Source organism: Balaenoptera acutorostrata, chromosome 21, assembly GCF_949987535.1.
Source record: "Balaenoptera acutorostrata chromosome 21, mBalAcu1.1, whole genome shotgun sequence".
Taxonomy (NCBI): domain Eukaryota; kingdom Metazoa; phylum Chordata; class Mammalia; order Artiodactyla; family Balaenopteridae; genus Balaenoptera; species Balaenoptera acutorostrata.
The window spans coordinates 15,406,231-15,428,181 of record NC_080084.1 but is presented as its reverse complement, the minus strand read 5'-3'; the positions used below and the strand labels follow the sequence as shown (position 1 = coordinate 15,428,181).

Sequence of the window (21,951 nt, the reverse complement as noted above, 5' to 3'; positions counted from 1 at the left end):
ATGGTAATAGGTCAGGAGGTGGCCAAAGCCTGAGCTTGCACAGGTCCAAAGGAACAAAGCAGAGAGAAACAGCAGCACGGAGGTGAGAGGACCCACCGGCTGAATAAAGGCAACTGAACCATTTGAGCAACTGTCCTAGAGGATTTCTGGGAAACTTACCATGGCGTATGCTGGGTAAAACACCCAGAATGTCCCCTTTGAGAAAATCTCTAGTGGAAAACTACATTATTTTTCAAGATCAAAGGACGATTGATGAATCAAGCAGTAAAGTTCATCCATGCTATTATCTAGCTAGCTAGCTATTTATCTATCTCCATGCTTATATACTTGTTAGAGATAGACCACAAACTTGACTCTTACTTAGCCTTCTGGCAGCCTATACACAAAGAAAAACACAAATAGTTGTAAGATTTCACGTAAAAACTAGACAGTTGTTTAAGAAAATAACTATTCATACCCCTTAGACTAGAAAAAAATTCCTTGCAACAGTCCTTGTAAACTGTGATGTATATGTTTATACACACATTTTTGTTTACATCTGTTTTTTCCTTTTGATCACATCCTAAAATAACTTGGAAAAAAAACTGTGGTTAAGAGTAAGACTAGGGCTTCCCTGGTGGCGCAGTGGTTGAGAATCTGCCTGCCAATGCAGGGGACACGGGTTCGAGCCCTGGTCTGGGAAGATCCCACATGCCGCGGAGCAACTAGGCCCGTGAGCCACAACTACTGAGCCTGCGCGTCTGGAGCCTGTGCTCCGCAACAAGAGAGGCCGCGATAGTGAGAGGCCCGCGCACCGCGATGAAGAGTGGCCCCCGCTTGCCGCAACTAGAGAAAGCCCTCGCACAGAAACAAAGACCCAACACAGCCATAAATAAATAAATAAATAATAATTTAAAAAAAATAAATAAAGAGTAAGACTAATTAGAATTTAGACAATGACATTGTACTATAATTATGTAATATGATAAATATCGCTACATGGTCGATCATATTACAACCTATAAATGAATCAGAGTAACACACTGTATGCCTTAAACTTATACAATGTTACATGTCAAACTTATACAATTAAAAAAATATTTTTTAAAGAGTAAGACTGATTAAAACTGCACATACCGGGCTTCCCTGGTGGCGCAGTGGTTGAGAATCTGCCTGCCAATGCAGGGGACACAGGTTCGAGCCCTGGTCTGGGAAGATCCCACATGCCACGGAGCAACTGGGCCCGTGAGCCACAATTACTGAGCCTGCGCATCTGGAGCCTGTGCTCCGCAACAAGAGAGGCCGCGATGGTGAGACGCCCGCGCACCGCGATGAAGAGTGGCCCCCACTTGCCGCAACTAGAGAAAGCCCTCGCACAGAAACGAAGACTCGACACAGTCATGAATAAATAAATAAATAAATAAAAGAACATGAATTCCAAAAAGAAAAAAAAAAAACTGCACATACCATTAGAACTTAGCAATTCTAAATTTAGGAATTTATTACACAGAAGGAGTCACATGTTATGTCCAAGCGTCCAAAGATACACGTATAAGGATGTTCCCTGTAGTGCTGTCACAGTGAATAACTGGACACAAGTTAACTACCCATCAGTACGGAAGCATTATTATAGGGAAATTACTGTACATTGAGCCTATGGAATGCTCTGCAGCCGTTTAAAAGGACACAGTAGATTTCTATTTACCGTTACAGAAGGGGTTCTTAGGATATTAAGGGACAAAAAGAAAGCTGCAGAACAATTTGTTCTGCATGTTCCAATTTGCATTATATATATTTGCAAAGGTACACATACATTTAAACAGTTTGAGCAAATATTCCATGTTCTTAACAGTAGTCATCTCTGGGGAGGGAGAAAACTTTCATATTTCACTCTAAATACTTTTTATAATGTCATTCATTACTGTATAATTCATTTAGACCAAGAAATAAACCAAAATGATTTTATCTGGGGAGTGGAATTTAGATGGGTGATTCTTTGATCTCTCTTGGCTATTTTCAGTATTTTTTATGATACAATTATTTTTCTTTCATATGGAAACAAATGCCTTCTAGACATAATTTATGTCAGGTGCCTGTAAGCTCTGCTGATCATGGCCATAAGGAACGAGGCGGGCTCTCTCGGTGTCCAAAGAACACAGGTCTGGTGCCAAGCGTATGACTAACGTTAGTTTATTTTTTAGAAGTTTCTGAACTTTTTAACTTGTGACCATTCATTCATCCAGAAGTACTGAGGAAGTGCTCACTCACTACCGCCAGGCATTATGCAAAGCAGAGCACTCAGTGGAAATGGTCCCTGCTCTCATGGAGCCCACGGTCCTGACCTGGGAGAGGTGCTCAGCCTATCCAAGATGCTGGCTCAAGAGGCAGCAGCAGAATCAGCCACATTCCCTAAAATTGCCAAGTCTTGGGCCAGAAATCAGAGGAAGAAGGTGGTAGAAAATTGTGAGCTTCGGGGGCTGGAGAATCTGTATTCCAGCACAGCACACCTTGGGTCCGGGGGCTATGGCTGAATGGAAGCCCATGACCTTGAAGTACTCCTCCTCCTATTTTGGCAGCTCCTAGTGATAGGCCTCCAGGGTTTCCGACAGTTTCAGAAACCTCGAACACTTCAGTGCAACACAACTGATTATCAGATGCCTCTTTGACTTGGAAGGGAAGAAAAGAACGATTCGTTACCTACAAAGCTGGGGAAGCCGGAGTGGAGAGCTCTGTGCAGTCCTGTTCAAGCCTCCTTCTCGCTCTACAGCTGAAGGTGCATTAGGTTGTCAGAAAGAGAGCACGGGCGTAGAGTCAGACAGACAGGAGTTTGAATCCTCCACTTCCTAGAAGTTGGTGGGTAACTTTTTAAACCCCTCTGAGCTCAGTTTCCTATTCCATAGAATAGGAATGATAATACTTACATTCTAGAGATTTTGAGATCAGAGATAATGTATGTAAAGCACCTCTTTTCTAATTCATGATAGGTCTGATGATGCCACTGACCCCTCTGAATTATTTCTGCAGTCTGCCAGCTCCCCATGTACAAAAGCCGTACGGCAAACACAGGAGATAAATTCCCCGGTGGCCGGCTCCCTTTCAGAAACAGATCAACAGATGGCAAAGAAAGCTTGCCTTCCAGACTGGGGCACTAGGGTCACGGGTTGTCAGGGCTCTGACCTCTCAGGAGTGCACACAGCTAAGGCCTGCAGCATACCACGCTTTCCACCTGGCAAATCCCCCTGCAGAGCCCGCATTCTCTAGGTGGGCACTGACCAACAATAAGCTAGCTGTAGGAACAGAGACACCCAGTGTCAGAGAGATTCCTGCAGCTCTGCCTCCCTCTGCAAACTGATGGCCCGTCTCTGAGAACTCCCTCTTCCAATCTAGTGCTCAGAATCCTTCCGTTCCGTCGGCTGCCAGCACTGGCTCACAGTGAGGACAGGAGCCTCTCCAAACAGGGACAGAACATGTGAGGAGTCTGATGACACCTGTGGCAAAATTCAGAGGTTCTCCACTTCCCTAGGGCTGGCCCTCTTACCTTCAATTCTGCCCAGACAAGTACAAACTGCACACTGCCCATGTCACTGGTTAATTTACAACCTCACCTGTCAAGAATGTCACCTGTGCTTAAGTAATAGGAAGCTTCCTTCCTCTGGTTTCCCCCTTTCTGTTCCCCATCACAGAGTTGCCTAATGGTTCCTCCATCTGTTTTCCTCCTTTGCAGCCCAAAATCTAGTTCAGGACTGCTATGAGGAAGGAGCACTTAGAAAATGACCAGTCATCATTCACTAAGCAAAACACTATTGGTTCATCAACACATTCTTTCAGATTGTGCAAGACACTGTTCTAGGGGCTCGGTATTGCTGACCAGAACAGATAAAGATCCCTGTCTTTATCAGCTTTACACCAACAGTTATCAAGCAAGATGCTGTCTGGACACCACTTGCCCATGTCCTTTCACAATTCTGACACCAATTCTGATGTGTGTTTTATTTCTCCACACAATCAAGCAATTAACTCAATTCTGACACTATCTACCTGGAGACAGCATTAGATCCCAAAGGTGAAGGGCTCAGTCCTACAAGACTGTCCTATCCCCCCCGCCCCGACTTCAGTCACCAACCACAAGTCCAGGTTGTCAGCTGTGCTTCTGAGCGACCAGCTATAGACCCAAGGTTCCAAAGACCCCTTCCCCTTTCTTGGGTTTGATTAATGTGCTCGAGTGGCTCACAGAACTCAGAGAAACATGTGATGAAACATTTTACTTACTAGATCACCAGTTTATCATAAAAAGCTATAATGTAACTCAGGAACAGCCCAATGGAAGAGACGTACAGGGCAAGGTACCTGGGAAGGGGTGTGGAGCTTCCGTGTCCTCTCTGGGCATACATGCCACTCTCCCCAAACCCCATGTGCTCACCAACCCAGAAGCTCTCTGAACTCTGTCCTTTTTGTTTTCTATGAAGGCTTCGTTACATAGGCACGGCTGACTAAATCACTGGCCACTGGTGACAGTCAACCTCCAGACCCTTGTGCTCGCCTTCCCAAGGGCAGGGGGTTAAGGCTGACATTCCAACCCTCTATCACATGGCTGGCTCCTCTACCAACCAGCCCCCATTTTATGTTCTTTCCAGAAGACACCTCATTAACACAAACTCAGGTGTGGTTCAATATCCAGACACCCTTACCACTCAGCATGTAGTAAATTCCAAGGGTTCCAGGAACTCTGTGCTAGAAATGGGGACAAAGACCAAATACATATTTCTTATTATAAATCCAATATCACAGGCTTCCCTGGTGGCGCAGTGGTTGAGAATCCGCCTGCCAATGCAGGGGACACTGGTTCGAGCCCTGGTCTGGGAAGATTCCACATGCCGCGGAGCAACTAGGCCCGTGAGCCACAATTACTGAGCCTGCGCGTCTGGAGCCTGTGCTCCGCAACAAGAGAGGCCGCGATAGTGAGAGGCCCGCGCACCGCGATGAAGAGTGGCCCCCACTTGCCGCAACTAGAGAAAGCCCTCGCACAGAAATGAAGACCCAACACAGCCAAAAATAAATAAATAAATAAATAAACCAAAAAAGTCAGTTTAAAAAAAAAAAAACCATACAACTCTTTACTATCATGCTCATTTCACATAAGAAAGGATGTTTTAACACCAAATGACATTCCCTTAAAATACTATATTGAACTTTATGAATAAAATCATTATACTGTCAAAAAACATTAAACAAATAAAAAATAAAATAAAAATGCATGTTCGACCTTGGAGCAGCATACTAAAGTAAGTGAAATAAGCCAGTCACAGAAAGACAGATATTGCTTGATTCCACTTATATTAGGTATCTAAAATAGTCAAACTCATAGGATCAAACAGTGGAACAGTGGTTGCCAGGGACTGGGGGGTGGGGAGTGGGAGAGGGCAACGGGGATTTACTAATCAATGGGCCCCAAATCTCAGGTAAGCAGGATGAGTAAGTTCTAGAGATCTGCTGTACAACGTTGTCCCTACGGTCAACGATACTGTACTGTACGCTTCAAAATTTGTTAACAGGGTAGATTTCGAGTTAAGTATTCTTACCATTAAAAAAAAAAAAGAACAAAAGCATGTTCAGCCTACTGGGGATACAGACACTATAATATCAAAGTACACGCTATCACCTCCAAGTTAGTTTCTGATTTACATGTTGCTGAGTAATTGTTTTCGGCCTAGATGAATACAAACAAGCTACCAAGTGGCCTGTTTCTCAGGTCTCTTCCAAAGCCCCCGCTCCTCCTGCTGGCCTCTCTAACTGGTGTGTACAGCACAGCTCACAGTGACATTAATGATCAAGAAGTCTTTTGCTAGGTACAAACTTCCAGTTATAAAACAAACAAGTCACGGGGATGTAATGTACAGCATGGTGACTATTGTTATTAACACTGTATTGCATATATATATTTTTTTATTGTATGATATCACTTATATGTGGAATCTAAGAATTACAACAAACTAATGAATACAACAAAAAAGAAGCAGACTCATAGGTATAGAGAACAAACTAGTAGTTACCAGTGGGGAGGGAGAGAGGGGGAACACAGGGGTAGGGGAGTGGGAGGTACAAACTATTGGGTGTAAGATAGGCTCAAGGATGTATTGTACAGCATGGGGAATAGAGCCAGTATTTTGTAATAACTGTAAATGGAAAGTAATTTTTTTAAATGATATAAAAATTAAAAAATTAAAAAGACACTAAATTTCAATAATAAAGATTCAAATTCATAAAAATAGTTTATGTGCAAGCAAAAATGTTCACTTAACAAAAGAAAATCATTATACCAAGACTTTGCAGTTTACACTGCTTGTCACTATTTTTTTTAAATAGATCTTTATTGGAGTATAATTGCTTCACAATACTGCATTAGTTTCTGTTGCACACCAAAGTGAATCAGCCATATGCATACATATGTCCCCATATCTCCTCTCTCTTAACCCTCCCTCCCATCCTCCCTAACCCACCCTTCTAGGTCATCGAAAAGCACCGAGCCGATCTCCCTGTGCTATGCTGCTGCTTCCCACCATCCAACTATTTTACATTCGGTAGTGCATATATGTCGATGCTACTCTCACTTCCTCCCAGCTTCCCCCTCCCACCTCGTGTCCTCAAGTCCATTCTCTATGTCTACATCTTTATTCCTGCCCTGCAACTAGGTTCATCAGCACCAGTTTTTTTCTTTTTTTTTAGATTCCATATATATGCGTTAGAATACGGTGTTTGTTTTTCTCTTTCTGACTTACTTCAATCTGTATGACAGACTCTAGGTCCATCCACCTCACTACAAATAACTCAATTTCGTTTCTTTTTACAGCTGAGTAACATTCCATTGTATATATGTACCACATCTGCTTTATCCATTCATCTGTCGATGGACATTTAGGTTGGTTCCATGTCCTGGCTATTGTAAATAGTGCTGCAATGAACATTGTGGTACATGACTCTTTTTGAATGATGGTTTTCTCAGGGTATATGCCCAGTAGTGGGATTGCTGGGTCATATGGTAGTTCTATTTTTAGTTTTTTAAGGAACCTCCATACTGTTTTCCATAGTGGCTGTATCAATTTACATTCCCACCAATAGTGCAGGAAGGTTCCCTTTTCACCACACCAGCATTTCCAGCATTTATTGTTTCTAGATTTTTTGATGATGGCCATTCTGACTGGTGTGAGGTGATACCTCATTGTAGTTCTGCATTTCTCTAATAATTAGTGACGTTGAGCATCTTTTCACGCGCCTCTTGGCCATCTGTATGTCTTCCTTGGTGAAATGTCTATTTAGGTCTTCTGCCCATTTTTTCATTGGATTGTTTGTTTTTTTGATATTGAGCTCTATGAGCTGTTTGTATATTTTGAAGATTAATCCTTTGTCTGTTGTTTCATTTGCAAATATTTTCTCCCATTCTGAGGGTTGTCTTTTTGTCTTGTTTATGGCTTCCTTTGCTGTGCAAAAGCTTTTAAGTTTAATTAAGTCCTATTTGTTTATTTTTGTTTTTATTTCCATTACTCTAGGAAGTGGGTCAAAAAAGATCTTGCTGTGGTTTATGTCAAAGAGTGTTTTTCCTATGTTTTCCTCTAAGAGTTTTATAGTGTCTGGTCTTACATTTAGGTCTTTAATCCATTTGGAGTTTATTTTTGTGTATGGTGTTAGGAAGTGTTCTAATTTCATTCTTTTACATGTAGCTGTCCATAAAAGCTGCCAAGAGGGTAGATCTTAAAAGTTTTCATCACAAGAAAAACTCGTAACTAAGTATGGTGGCAGATGTTAACTACATTTAAGGTGGTGATCATTTCCCAATATATACAAATATCGAATCATTATGTTGTACACCTCAAAGTAATACAATGTTATATGTCGATTATACTGCAATTAAAAAAAAAAGGTTTTGTCTGGTGATCAGTCCTTATTAGTAAGAACTGTACGCCTATACCACAAGAAGTGGGTCAGTCTTTACCACAGAATCCGTACAGTCAGAAAGAACACTGGAACACATGCTCCTACAGGCCTGGGGCAAAGGGAATAGTAAGTCAGAAAGAACTTTTTCCTCAAGCTGACTCTTCCCATATCTGCATGGGCAGAGAAATGAACCGCCCTGAATAGCAGAGACAAAGACCCCAGAAGGCTCTAATTCACCTTGGCTTTGGGCCATCTGTGCATTTCTTCTTGGTTTGCACTCGATCATGAGAAGCATTATACCGGCAGACCTTGGAGATATTGCAGATTCAGTTCCAGACCACCGAAATAAAGTGAATATTGTAGGAGTCACACAATTTTTTTGGTTTACCAGTGCATATAAAAGTTATGTTTAGGGACTTCCCTGGTGGCGCAGCGGTTAAGAATCCGCCTGCCAATGGAGGGGACACGGGTTCGAGCCCTGGTCCAGGAAGATCCCACACGCCACGGAGCAACTAAGCCCGTGCGCCACAACTACTGAGCCTGTGCTCTAGAGCCTGCGAGCCACAACTACTGAGCCCATGCACCACAACTACTGAAGCCCGCGCGCCTAGAGCCCGTGCTCTGCAACAAGAGAAGCCACCACAATGAGAAGCTCGCGCACCGCAACAAAGAGTAGCCCCCGCTTGCCGCAACTAGAGAAAGCCCGCGTGCAGCAATGAAGACCCAACACAGCCAAGAATAAATAAATAAATAAACAAATAAATGAAAAAAAAACTCATTAAAAATAATAATATTGTGTTGTAAAAAAAAAAGTTATGTTCACACTACACCGTAGTCTGTTAAGTGTGTAACTGCATTGTCTAAAAAAAAAACAAAAACACGTAACTTAATTAAGAAAACACTTTATTGCTAAAAAATGCTAACCATCATCTGAATCTTCAGGAAGTCGTAGTAGTAACATGAAAGATCGCTGATCACAGATCATCATAACAGATATAATGATGAAGAAAAAGTTTGAAATATTGCGAGAATTAGAAAAATGTGACAAAGAGACACGAATGAGCAAATACTGTTGCAAAAATGGTGCCAACAGGGCTTCCCTGGTGGCGCAGTGGTTAAGAATCTGCCTGCCAATGCAGGGGACACGGGTTCGAGCCCTGGTCTGGGAAGATCCCACATGCTGCGGAGCAACTAAGCCTGTGAGCCACAACTACTGAGCCTGCGCGACGGGAGCCTGTGCTCCGCAACGGGAGAGGCCGCGACAGTGAGAGGCCCGCGCACCGCGATGAAGAGTGGCCCCCACTTGCTGCAACTAGAGAAAGCCCTCGCACAGAAACGAAGACCCAAAACAGCCAAAGATAAATTAATTAATTAATTAATTTAAAAAAATGGTGCCAACAGATGTGCTCACCGCAGGGTTGCCTCAAACCTGCAGTCTGTAAAAAAAAAAAAAAAAAAAAAAAGCAGAATCTGCAAAGTGCTATGAGTTATGCCTATATTTACCTTTTTGGAGACTCCCAAAAACTGAACTCAAAAATTAACTCATGTATTTTTCTGCTCTCAGAAATTACTTAATCGCAGTAGGCAATAAAAGATTATTTTTAATTGAATCCTAGAAAAACAGGTGATTTCTTTCAGTTTCCCTTTTTTAATGCCTAACCTAATACTATTATAATTTTTTGCCTGATCCAGAAAAATAAAGAGTAATTTAAGAGTGGAATCATGTCGGGGACTTCCCTGGCAGTCCAGTGGTTAAGACTCCATGCTTCCACTGCATGGAGCGCAGGTTTGATCCCTGGTTGGGGAACTAAGATCCCACATGCTGCATTCGGTGTGGCCAAAAAAAAAAAAAAAAGAGTGGAATGTTATTAGAGCTACACCTGCCTCTTAACCTAGTTTACCCATCAGAAGTTTAGTAGCAGTACTGGCTCTCATTGCTTATTTCACTCTGAACTTGAGGCGATCAGAATATGCCACCCCAAAACATGCTCCTTTGACATAAAAATTATTCTGAGGTGAAGACAATTAAGAAACAGCAGACACAGGAGGAACTCTGCTCTCCCCCTTTCTACCTAAAAGCAAAGCTTAAACTTCCCTTTATGAAGGTGTTTCCCACCCTTATCCTGTACCAGCAGCAGAAAAACCCTTATCACTGGAGATGGAAAGGTAGCACTGAGATGAATCTGCACAAAAAAACCTTATTAAAGTAACCCTTATCTTACATTAGTTTCCCCCCATATATTTACCTTCCCACAATTTACCGCCTTTAGAAGCCCAAACCCCCTTTCCTTTGTCTAGTCACTTTTCCACAATTTGTCACCCTTTGTTAAGTTGGCATTAAGCTCCCAGGCCTAAGAGTTCCTTTTTTTCCCCACTTCTTTTCTGTGACACTCATGTGCGCATATGAAATAAACCTTTTCTCCCATAATCTGTCCATTCTCTGTTTAATTTGCAGGCCCCAGCTACTGAACATAAATGGGAAGAGAGAAAGTTTTTCCTCCCCTACTACAATACAGAGCAAAGTCATTTCACACCTGAGTTTCTTAACAGTTTAAAGTGATAAATTCCATCAAAGAAAAGTGAACTCTCAGGTACACCAACACAGGTCACTCATCTTGAAAATACCCGTTTCCTCGGAAGGGGCCTACTCCATTGTATCACAGAAGAGAAAAAAAAAAAGCATCCAGGAAAAGGAAAACTGAGGAGGAGTCAGGAGATCAAGGCAAACAGTCACACCATATAGACACCCATGGAAGGCTCTTACTCCAGAAGCGTGAAATTATGAAACCAGGAAATGACTCTAGGACCAAACTCATTATCATCTGATCCCCACAACTATGCAGGGTTCTCCAGATTCATTCTAATGCTTCCATAGGGTTAAGTCTTCGCACAGTTCCTGCTCCCCATGAAACCCCCAGCGCTGAGTCGGGCTCAGGTACACCAGAATCAGAATGGGGCTCTTTAAAAATACACCTGCTGGGGCTTCACTCCAGACCTGCTAGATCAGGAGCTCTGAAGTGGAGACCCACCTAGTAGATAAGTGCTTTTAAAGTAAATAATGACTGTTTCCTAAGAGGCAGAAGTAAGAAGGTTCCTCCCCTGTAGCTGAGAAGAATGCTTAAAAATGTTCATCAAATCATAAATTACTCCACACAATTACACAGAAGCCATGGTTTGGCTGCTAATTAGCATAGCTAATAACCTATGCTAATTCCATAGGTTATTCTACACTTGGTTTGTTTTCAACCACATTTTAATTGACATTCAATTTGCTCCTTGGTAAAAATGAGGGTCCTGGGCTGGAACAATGCTTCTCAATTCCTATAAGGATTTGTGTAAGCTGGATCCTTAATGAAATGAAAGCAATGGGGCCCATGCTCCGTTTTTATAAAGCTAAAAGTATTCAACTTAAAGGACAGTCGGGACTTCCCTGGCAGTCCAGTGGTTAGGACTCTCTGCTTCCACTGCAGGGGACACGGGTTTGATCCTGGTGGAGGAACTAAGATCCTGCAAGCCGTGTGGCAGCCCCACCCCCCGCAAAAAAGAGTTAAATAAATAAATAAAGGGCTGTCCCTTACTTGAAATTATAAGCTTCCTACTTTTAATCAAAAAATCGTCCTTGATAAAAATGATAGTGATAGAAGAATTTTTCTAAAAAAAATTAAGTCAGCAAACTTATGTAAGTGCTTCCCATTAAAAAAACAAACAAACAAAAAACAACTATAGTCAGACTGGATTAGTAGATCTCCAAAATCACTTCCAACTCCATCAGTCCATGAGTCTAAGTTTTCATGGAGGAAGGCTAAAAACAAAAACTTGTATTTTATTTGTTAAAAAAACTGCATGGAAAATTTAGAAACTACAGATAACAACTACAATGTGAGCTCCATGAGGATGGGGATTTTTATCTTTTAGCTTCGTTGCTGTGACCCCAGCATCTAAAAAAGTACCTATATACCTGGCATATTAATAAATGAGCAAATAATGAAACAGTTAAAAACAAAACATAATCCCACTCCCTGGAAATAACCGCCACCGTGAGGCTTTAATTTGAAACTCCTGTGGGAATTTATCCACCGCAACTTAAAAATTTTACCAGGCTTTAGAATTAACATACATTAATTAACATTTAGGGAAAAAAAAAAAAAACCTGGTTGGAGAGTCAATAGTAAAGAAACTTCCATCTGACTTTCCCACGGGACATCTCTCAATAGTAACTCGAGTACAAAGCCACTTTTATCGTGTCACTCTCCTGCTCAGAACCCTTCCACAGTTCACTGTGCTTCCAGAAACTCTACCTTTTTACTACCACCTGCCCATCAGCTTTATAGGAGACGCCCTCTGCTCCAGTCAAATTTGATTACACAACATACCTTGCTTCTGTGCCTCTGCCCCTGACCTACCCTGTCAAAAAATATTCATCCAGTTCAAGTCCACAAAGATACTATCTCTGTCCCAAAACTATCCAATGTGCCCAAGCAGAAGTGATAATTACACTCTTCTCTCAACTACCATAACAGCAATTAACATAGACCCCCTCACTCTGGGGTTGACTGTCTACATTTTGCTTCCCCACCTTATCGCAAATTCCTTGAGGGAAGGGACCTTTGTCTTACAAATATTGGTATCTACCCTTTTATCTCAACCAGCCCCAATCCAAATACTTAGCACTTAGATTACCAGGAGAAGTGAAGACAGGAACAAATGAAATGTGCTTCAGAGCGCCTCAATTTTCCCTAACACCTGTTTGGAAATCACTGCACTAAGAAGTTTATGAATGCACCTGTGGATAACCCAGACAACTAGAGTCCTGAGACAAATCTAAACAGGTCTCATCAGTTGGTTTTACCTTCTCTGATATTCTAAGGCATACTACATCCTTCCTTGAATTTCAAAACCAAAAGGCAGTTTGAGAAGAGCCCAAATGGAATGTAATAAAAATATTAAATAGGGGATTTACCCCAAGAGATCAATGCTTACTAAAAAATAAAAGTTGCTGCAGCATAATGAGATAAGCAAGGCCAGGCACTCTATAAGGAAGCAGTAAATGGTTGACTCCTAAGCTGTCCTTTACTTGTTCTCGGAAGTAGTTGAGCTCTTAAAGCATTCACGTTTCTAACAGGAACCTAAAAATGGGGTCAGCCCCTTCTTGATTAATACCAGTGGAACCAGGCAACGATGAAGGATGACACAAGCTGATTATGACACACATGGCGAAGGAGGAAAACAGAGAAGTAGAGAGGGGCAAAGATGAGCAGTTATCAAGTGATGTCACCAGTTGTCCGGGGGGCCTCTTAGTGACACCCCTCCATCTGCTTTCTGCAGAGCCAGGCTTCTCCTAAGAGTCTGTCTAGACTAAGGTGTCAAGGTGCGAGTTGATAATTAACAGGGATTTCTCCTTTCCTCATTCCGTTCTTAACTTAAAAAGTGAGCACCGGGGCTTCCCTGGTGGCACAGTGGTTAAGAATCCGCCTGCCAATGCAGGGGACACGGGTTCGAGCCCTGGTCCGGGAAGATCCCACATGCCGTGGAGCAACTAAGCCCATGAGCCACAACTACTGAACCCGCGTGCCTAGAGCCCGTGCTCCGCAACAAGAGAAGCCGCCACAATGAGAAGCCCGCGCACCACAACAAAGAGTAGCCCCCGCTCACTGCAACTAGAGAAAGCCCGCGTGCAGCAGTGAAGACCCAATGCAGCCAAAAATAAATAAATTAAATAAATAAATTAAAAAAAAAATGTGAGCACAGGACACTGGAGACAGCCCTTTCACAGCTGTTAATTTTGAGTTTCATTCACATACGGTTATTGAGCAAGCTCTCTGTTAAGGTGATAAGAGCTTGCAAACATATGAACCCACTTCTGCCCTGAAGGAGTTCCCAGTGTAGTGTAATTTAAGCATCCCTCTCCAAAGGAACTTCGAGAACTCCATGCCCAAGCCCAGGTTACACTCGGATACAACATTTTAATACTAACAGCAAGTACCTCGCCCAAGTATTGTGACAGAAGAGCCCACGCCAGTAACTTGGGAACTAAACTTATTTTTTAAAGTAATAGTTTCTCAATCGCAGGATTTACAACCCTCTTTTGGGGGGAGGTAGTTTTAAAATCCCTCCAAAACAAAACAAAAGGTCTGTAAAGTCATTTAACAATAAAGCCTACGTCAATGTCAACTGTAGTTGGTGATTCTCAACCTTGGCTGCAATTAAGAATCACCCAAAGCCGAGGCTGCACCCAGGCAGCAGAATTTTTTCAACTCCTCAGGTGATTCAAATGTGCAGCCAAAAGTGAGAACCGCTGCTGTAAATCATTCTGCCCTTGAAACTGAAGGGAGAGGACCGGGATCCTCATTCAGTGACACGGGCTCCATCCTCCCTTCCCCTCTCCCCACAGAGACTCAGACCAGCTGCAACTATTCTAGATGCAGTTTTATGTTTCATGGATCTGGTGATGAGATCGAGCAGGGAATACGATACCCTTCCACCTTGAGGAGTGAGGATGCAGGAAAGTTATGTTAGATTTCACCAACTCCGGCCAGCGTTATTATGATACCTGCGCTGGAACAGACGCAGGCACAGCTTCGGGGGCCGCGGAAAAGCCCCTTTACACTTCTCTCATCAAACCCCGCTGGGATCCTGACTCCGACCCGCGTGGGAAAGCGGACAGCGCAGCGCTGGGGGCCCATCCTCGGGGAGGCGGGGGGAGGTCGCACTAGGCAAGAGCACAGGCTGTTCCTGCAGAGAGAGGCTGAGACAAAGCGGGGCGGCGGGACGCGCGCTGCAGGAACCCAGGCGTGAAGAGGAGCGCCGGGAGCGAGCGGGTACTCACGCAAGTGCCGCCCAGCTTGTGGCTCTCCACCACGGCGGCCCGGGCGCCCAGCTCGGCCGCCCGGCGCGCGCTGGCCAACCCGCCCGAGCCGCCTCCGATCACCAGGTAGTCGTAGCAGGCCGCAACGCCGGCGGCGGGCGGCGGGCACGAAGGCTGCGGCTCCTGCCTGCACGCCATGGCGCGGGAGAGGGCGCGGGCGGCCCGGGCCCGAGGTGGCGCGTAGCCGGGGAAGGTGCGCGCCGCCTGCCGCCAGCCGAGCCCCGTGCTCGCGCTCAGAGTCCGGGCCGGCAGGGCCATGCATGCGGAAGTGCGCGCCGCGGGGGTGCGGCCCGTGGGCGGGCCCGGGGAAGGAGGGGGGCGCGCGGGGCCGGCGCAGCCTCACGGTGACTAAGCACTCAGCCGGCGCGCGGCGGGGTGCGGGGCGGGCTGGCGATGGGGCTCCCCGGCTCGGCCGGACCGGGGCAGGGGGGAGCCGCCCCACTCCGTCCCGCTGTGCGCGAGCCAGCCCGCCCTGCTCCAAGGGAGGGTCCCTTTTCTGGGAACTCTCCGCTTCCGTCTTCACCCCAGCACCTGGGTCCCCGCGCCCGAGTGGCATCAGCCGAATGTAGGTTTCTGAAGGCTGATGGGGCGAGGAAGGATGAACGCCCTCTTTTGTTCCCCCAGCCTTTTCTGAGCGGGCCCTTTGGGAGTTGCCTGTGGCGCCGACTTCTCCAGGAAGGGAGACTTGCCCACCATCATTTTGAGGGTGATGTTTCTCAAGGTTTGATCCGCAGACCACCTGATCCCTGGGCCCTAACCCAGATCTACTAAATCGGACCCTCTGGAGCAGGACCCCAGCAATCTACAGTTTAAACACCCCCCCCCCACCCCGGCTTTCAGCACATTTAATTTGGGAGGCTTTGGAACAAATGTTTTTGTGTTCCACAGATGAAGCATAAAGATAGCGTAGAGATGGAGACACAAAAGCATTTTCCTCCCAAGCTGTAGAGACTGGGGTGTCATTTTAGAATATCTGGAGCAACCAATTGCACAACAAAGTAGTAAGTTAGTCAGTTTGTGTGGCCGACGCCCATCACCCACAAGGCTGGGAGCAGTGGAGGCAAAGGAGTAAAGGTCCGGGTCTCAGAAGCTAGGCCCAGCTCGCTGAAGGGAAGGGGGACAAACCACACGCCAGTTAGAATGGTATCCAGTTCTTTCTTTAAGTTTTTTGTTTGTTTTGTTTTCCTGATTAAAAAGTAATAGAGGGAAAGAAGGGAAAGATCCTCCTTCCACTAGGCTGCCATGTAATAAATGTAGACGAAACAAGAGTTAGAAAAATCATCACTTTACAACTATCATAGTGATCACTGTCATTAAACATCAATGAATGTTAAAACCACTGGGTGAAAGTTTGATGAGGAAAAGGTTGTTTACAGTCAGACTATGTCCCCACAGATTGCTTATTGATCACAAAGGGGAAAATGGTGGCTTTACAGTGGGCCACACACCACCTTATCCAAGTGGTCAAAGGTGAATATTGCCAGGAATGAGACAGCTGTCATCGTGTGCCTGGTGATGTGATGCAGTAAGAAGTATGCAACTTCACTTACGTAATATTCCTGCTAAAAATCCATAACCTGAGTCTGTTCGTGAGGTAACACTCAGGAAAAGCCACAGTGAGGGAAATTTTCAAATAACTGGCCTGTACTCTTTAAAAGCTGTCAATGCCTTGACAACAAACAACTTCCCTGGTGGCGCAGTGGTTAAGAATCTGCCTGCCAATGCAGGGGACACGGGTTCGAGCCCTGGTCCAGGAAGATCCCATGTGCCGGGGAGCAGCTAAGCCCGTGCGCCACAGCTACTGAGCCTGCGCTCTAGAGACCTCCAGCCACAACTACTGAAGCCCGCGCGCCTATAGCCCGTGCTCTGCAACAAGAGAAGCCACCGCAATGAGAAGTCTGCACACCACAACAAAGAGTAGACCCTGCTCGCAGCAACGAAGACCCAACGTAGCCAAGAATAAATTAATTAATTTTAAGAAAACTTTAAAAAAACGAGGCTAAGGAACTATTCCAGGTTAAAGAAGATTGAAGAATTATGAGAATGAAAGGCAAGGTTTGATCCTGAATGGGATTCTGGATGGGGAAATTTTCCTATAAAGGATGATTGGTGAAATTTGAATATGGCCTGTATAATATATAATGATACTACATCGATGTTAAGTTTCCTGAGTTTGAGAATTGTACTGTGGCTAAATAAGAGAATATCCTTGTTCTTAAGAAATATGCACAAGTATCTAGGAGTAAAGAGTCTGAGTCAGAGAAACTTGGTTTCGTATCCCCCCACAGGCGCTGTCATAGTCACTTAATCCCTCTGAGAGTCAGTTTCTTCATGCGTGAAGTAGGAAGGCTGACAAAAAGGAGACAGGCTTGTCAAACAAGAACAACTTACAGTGGAGGAAATGAGCTAGCAGTAACTGGAGGAAGTAAGCAGAGCAGTGCCGACCGGCTGAACTGTAGGCAACTTAAAGGGGAGAATGGGAGGTGAGTAGAGTCCTGGAAAGCCTTGCTAGTAACCAGGGTAAGGTGTGTAGACATTACTCCAGAGGCAATAAGGAGTCTCTGGAGATTTCTCAGGGGTGTCTTTCCCTGGAAATAGATGAAATGGATTGGAAATGGTGAAACTGGCAGTGTAGGAGGCAAAGGTAATAGGTGGCAGTATTGAGAATAGGCAGGAAGAAACAGATTGGACAGACATCAGGAAGTGAAACTGACAGGGTATGAGTCAAAGATGACAAGTCTTGAACCAGGAGATACGGAAGAACAATGATGTCGTAAAGCAAACATAAAGAAGATGAAAGGAGGTCTACGTCTCTGCTAGTTTTAACAGAGGGAAGAACTTTTCATCAACATTTTCATTAAATACATAATCCCATGCAATATGTTGAAACCAAAGGTTCATAAGGTATTATTTGGGACTATAATATTTTACATTCACGTAAATGTTTTTCCTCTTTGAACTTCTGACTTAGGTGGGAAGGGGAACGGGTAGCCATATCCCCAACACTTGAAGACTTCAGACTGTATCTAAACTTTCTCTTCTTCAAGCAAAGAAATATCAGCTAAAGTAAAAATTTAGTCAATGTAGTTAATAAGAGGTAGTTTCGGGATATTAAATGCTGAGAATGAAAATCAACTAAGTTATCATTCAAGTGTGCAGTCTTATGACGTCATTATAAACTAGCATGATTTGTGAGGGACAGCAGAGCCCCAAGGGATTATTTCATATTTTAATAATTCCATCATTAAATTTTTCTTTTGAACACTATACAAATTTAGGTGATTTCCACAAAGACACTGAAATATTTGTCAAAATAATAAGCCAACGATTAGTATAGATTGAACTAAGCACTGTCCTTAAGAACTTTATTAGGCACGATGCTAAGAGCTTTCTGTTATCCCCTCCTCAACCCAAGAAATAAATATTATTATTACCCCCATTTTGTAAATAGACAGGCTCAAAGAGAGTAAATGACTTAATAACTTGTATAAGATTACACACCTGGTGAATGGTAGAGCTGGGATTCAAATCCTGGAGGCCTGACTCTGAAGCCTATTCTCTTAACCATTACTGGAAAGGAACCATCAAAGATATTGTCCTATGGTGAAAATACAAGATCCAAGATTTTTTTTTAATGGTATTTTTTGTAGGAGAAAATGTTGAACATCACTTATTTCATTTAAAAAATTGTAGCCTCTCTCCCTCTGCATTTTTTTTAATATTTACATGATGCAAATGCCACACACTGTTCTAGATCCTTTAATATTTTATTCATTTATTTATTTTAAAAATTTTTGGCTGCACTGGGTCTTCATTGCTGCACGCCGGCTTTTCTCTAGTTGCGGCGAGCGGGGGCTACTCTTCATTGCGGTGCGTGGCCTTCTTATTGTGGTGGCTTCTCTTGTTGCGGAGCACAGGCTCTAGGCACGCAGGCTTCAGTAGTTGCGGCTCGTGGGCTCTAGAGCACAGGCTCAGTAATTGTGGCTTACGGGCCCAGTTGCTCCGCGGCATGTGGGATCTTCCCAGACCAGGGCTCAAACCCGTGTCCCCTGCATTGGCAGGCGGATTCTTAACCACTGTGCCACCAGGGAAGTCCCTCCCTCTGTATTTTTTCCTAAAGTATAATTTATAGGAAATGTATTCATGTCTCATAAGTAACTCATTGATATTACAACTCTGTGTTCTTTTAAGGTTATAGGTCAAGAGCTATTATGTTAGAAGGAAGGTGGAAATGGTACTTTTATAGAAGTACTTTTATAGATTGTTTATAGACAATCTGCGAAGTCTGTACAGGAAATAGTAGTAGGTAAAGAAGCTTGCACATCTACGTTGCTCAATGAAATGTATTTCTCGTGACGCATATATGAAAATAATTTCAGTCATTTATAAGAAGGATAAACATATGAGAAAAGGAATTAAATAAAGATTACTAAATTGCACAATTTCATTGTTTAATATTGAGGCAACGAATAAACACTGAAAAGACAGACAACAATAATTATAACTGAATGTGAGATTAACAAAAAGCAAATTTTACAATAAGAGGAAGGAATCTTTCCAAGGGAAACAGCAAGTCTGCTTTGTTGGAAAATGGGCTACTACCTCGGAAGACACGTCTAGAGAGAAATCACACATGCACTGATTAGCTCTTTCACCCTTTTGATCTCTAATTTTTTACCAATGTATTTTCAAAGAATATGGGTGGGGGAGATGATAAAAAAGCTTTAGAAATAACACTAATATACCTATTCTGGATCTAAATATGTGTTATGATTTCTGTAATTACTTTTTTGTTTTACACTGTACATTTCATCCCCATGACTTATTTATTTTGTAACTGGAAGTTTATGCCTCTAAATCTCCCTCACCTATCTCGCTCATCTCCCCATCCCCTCCCACTCTGGCAGCCACCTGTTTCTTCTCCATGTATATGACTATTTCTGTTTTGTTTCTTCATTTGTTTTGTTTTTTAGATTCCACATAAAAGTGAAATCATACAGTATTTGTCTTTCTCTGCCTGACTTATTTCACATAGCATAGTACCCTCCAGGTCCATCCATGTTATTGCAAACGGCAAGATTTCATTCTTTTTTATGGCTGGGTAATATTCCATTATATATATCTTTTTTATCCATTCATCTGTCCATGGGCACTTAGGTTGCTTCCTTATCTTGGTTGTTGTGAATAAGGCTGCAATGAACTTACGGGTGCATATATCTATTCAAATTACTGTTTTTGTTTTCTTTGGAAAAATACCCAGAAGTGGAATTGCTGGATCATAGGGTTGTTCTATTTTTAATTCTTTGAGAAAACTCCACACTGTTTTCCATAGTGGCTTCACCACTTTACATTTCCGTCAACGGTGCACAATGGTTCCCTTTTCTCCACATCCTCGCCAACACTTGTTATTTGTTGTCTTTTTGATAATAGCCATTCTGACAGGTGTGAGGTGATATTTCATTGTGGTTTTGATTTACATCACCCTGATGATTAGTGATGTTGAGCATCTTTTCGTGTATCTGTTGGCCATCTGTATCTCTTCTTTGGAGAATGTCTATTCAGATCCTCTGCCCATTTTCAAATCAGGTTGTTTGATTTTTGATGTTGAGTTGTTGGAGTTCTTTGTATATTTTGGATATTAACCCCTTATCAGATATATCTGGACAGGTCATCCAGACAGAAAATCAACAGGGAAACACTGGCTTAAGCAACAGATTAAACAAGTCTCAATAAATTTAAGAAGATTGAAATCATATCAAACATCTTCTCCTACCACAACACTATGAGACTAGAAATCAACTATAAGAAAAAAAAATGCAAAAAAGCACAAATACATGGAAGATAAACAATATGCTACTAAACAACCAATGGGTCACTGAAAAAAATCAAAGAGGAAATTTAAAAAATACCTAGAGGCAAGTGAAAATAGAAACACAATGATCCAAAATCTATGGGGTGCAGCAAAATCAGCTCTAAGGGGGAATTTTATAGCAATACCTAAAGGAACTAGAAAAATAAGAACAAACAAAACCCAAAGTTAGTAGAAGGAAAGAAATAATAAAGATCAGAGCAGAAATAAATAGAGACCTAAAAAACATTAGAAAAGATCAATGAAACTAAGAGCTGGTTCTTGAAAAGATAAAAAAAAAATTGATAAACTTTTACCCAGACTCATCAAGAAAAAAAGAAGACAGGGCCCAAATCAATAAAATCAGAAAAGAAAAAGGAGAAGTTACAATTGACACCATAGAAATATAAAGACCACAGAGGTTACTACAACCTATTATATGCCAATAAAATGGACAACCTAGAAGAAATGGACAAATTCCTAGAAATGTGCACTCTCCCAAAACTGAATCAGTAAGAATTACAAAATATGAGCAGACTAACTACCAGTAAGGAAAGTGAATCAGTAATTTAGAAATCAGACAAGAAGAAGAAATAAAAGCAATCCAAATTGGAAAGAAAGAAGTAAAACTGTCACTGTTTGCAGATGATAATATATTTTGAAAATTCTAAATATGCCACCAAAAATCTATTAGAAGTAATAAATGAGCTCAGTAAAGCTGCAGGATACAAAGTGTTTCTATACACTAACAATGAACTGTTGGAGACATTAAGAAAACAACCCCATTTACAGTTGCATCAAAAAGAATATAATACCTAGGAATAAATCTAACTAAGGAGGTAAAACACCTGTACTTTGGAAAACAATAAGACATTGATGAAAGAAATTGAAGACCAAATGAAAGATATATTGTGCTCATGAATTGGAAGAATTAATCTTGTTAAAATGACCATACTAGCCAAGGAAATTTACAAATTCAGTGCAGTCCCTATCAAAATACCAATGGCGTTTTTAACAGAACTAGAACACATAATTCTAAAATTTGTATGGAAACACAAAAGATCCCGGATAGCCAAAACAATCTTGAGAAAGAAAAACAAAGTGGGAGGTATCACATGCTCTGGTTTCAAACTATACTAATAAGCTACAGTTATCAAAACAGTATGGTACTGGCACAAAAACAGACCCATGGATCAATGGAACAGAACAGAGAGCCCAAAAATGAACCCATACTTACATAGTCAATTAGTCTACAACAAAGGAGGCAAGAATATACAATGGGGAAAAGACAGCCTCTTTAATAAATGGTGTAGGGAAAACTGGACAGCTA

General features: G+C 42.6%; 1 protein-coding gene across 2 annotated transcripts in view; it reads right to left on the bottom strand.

Moving 5' to 3' along the window:
- GSR (glutathione-disulfide reductase) overlaps nucleotides 1–15,051 on the bottom strand; it is a 47,223-nt gene extending 32,172 nt beyond the window's left edge. The window contains exon 1 of one of the 2 annotated variants that reach the window (XM_057537357.1): nucleotides 14,735–15,051. In XM_057537357.1, coding sequence (XP_057393340.1) covers nucleotides 14,735–15,031 — 297 coding nt within the window. In that variant the 5' untranslated portion in view covers nucleotides 15,032–15,051. The remainder of the gene's footprint in view (nucleotides 1–14,734) is intronic. The other variant, XM_007174063.2, reaches the window with a different exon arrangement.
- Between the last annotated feature and the right edge of the window lie 6,900 nt (nucleotides 15,052–21,951).